Source organism: Pteropus vampyrus, unplaced genomic scaffold (assembly GCF_000151845.1).
Source record: "Pteropus vampyrus isolate Shadow unplaced genomic scaffold, Pvam_2.0 Scaffold716, whole genome shotgun sequence".
In the NCBI taxonomy this organism is placed as follows: domain Eukaryota; kingdom Metazoa; phylum Chordata; class Mammalia; order Chiroptera; family Pteropodidae; genus Pteropus; species Pteropus vampyrus.
This window is the reverse complement of record NW_011889497.1, coordinates 61,464-62,845: the sequence shown is the minus strand read 5'-3', so window position 1 is coordinate 62,845 and position 1,382 is coordinate 61,464. Positions and strand designations below refer to the sequence as shown.

Here is a 1,382-nt window from a genome sequence, read left to right as displayed (position 1 = left end):
AGGCACCTGTAGCACCACACTTAGTACACAGAAGTAAGTGCCAAGGATGTACAGGAAGGTGAGAAAGATGATGAGAGAGCTAATGATACCACAGATGAGAGTAATTCCAGATACTGGAGCACAGGACAATGCCAGCAAAGGTGCCAGATCACAGAGAAAATGGTCAATGATGTTTGGACCACAGAAGGGCACCTGAGATATTAGAGTCAAGGGAGTCAATAACCAGAGAAAGCCACCTGCCCAGCAGAAGACCACTAACCTAGCACACAGGTGATAGGTCATGATAGCAGGATAGTGCAAAGGTCTACAAATGGCAAGAAATCGATCAAAAGACATCACTGACAGAAATAAGCCCTCAGCGGCACACATGGAGAAGAAGAAGTAAAACTGGAGCAGGCAACCAGCATAGGAGATGCTCTTGGTCTGGGAGATGATATTAGCTAACATTTTGGGCACATCAGAACTGACATAGCAGATCTCCAGGAAGGAGAAGTTAGCTAGGAGGATGTACATGGGGGTGTGGAGTTTCCTGCTTGACCACACAGCACAGATGATGGATGTGTTTCCCAGGAGGGTCAGAACGTAAACGAAGGAGAAGAGCACAAAGAGGAGGTTCTGGATGTCTCTGTGACAGGGAAAGCCCAGGAGAATGAACTCACTCACAAACCCAGAGATATTAGTAGGTTCCAGGGTCCTCATTAGTCTGATCTGTGGAAGGGACAGAGACAGTATGAGACATAGAAATATTTACACTATTTTTTTTCTTCCTGATGAAGAAATATGCTTATTTTCCTCATTTGGGGTTTGTGATATTACTATTTTCCTTTAAGAAGATGAGTTGTTTTTTTCTCTTTGTCTCCTTTCTTCCTGCATTTACTCAATAAACATTTATTTTGCACATATTATTGCCAGGCACTGATCTAGGAGATAGGGAAAGAACAATAAATGAAAAAGCAGAGTTTCTACTCTTTTGGAGCTCATGTCAAATATCTTTTGTTCAAAGCAAATTCAAACAATACATTCTAGAATTTTTATCTAGAGGGAGCTTAGGAGCTTAAATTTGATTGAAAGAGATTTAAGGAGATTTATCTTGGAACCTCATTTGCCTAGCAAAGAAACTATTTTTACTTAGATTGTATGTTTATCTGTGACAATTTCGTGGGGAGTTGATACAGCATATAGAGTGGATGTTAGTATCCCTCCACCCATATGGCGGTGCTGCCACTGACACGGTAACAACAGAATATGACAAATCAAAACAAAATGTTGTCATGTGAGACATGAAGATTATACTCAGTTGGAAAAAATAATAAAAGGTTTTTGAGAGGGAAAAGGACCTTGGCAAAACATAGAATTTTCCAAGGGTAATGATAGAGGCAGAA

General features: G+C 40.7%; 1 protein-coding gene across 1 annotated transcript in view; it reads right to left on the bottom strand.

Annotated features, from left to right (window-relative positions):
• LOC105309325 (olfactory receptor 11G2-like) overlaps positions 1–699 on the bottom strand; it is a 4,570-nt gene extending 3,871 nt beyond the window's left edge. Inside the window, exon 1 of the mRNA XM_011385445.1 lies at positions 7–699. Within this exon, the coding sequence (XP_011383747.1) occupies positions 7–699 (693 nt within the window). The remainder of the gene's footprint in view (positions 1–6) is intronic.
• Between the last annotated feature and the right edge of the window lie 683 nt (positions 700–1,382).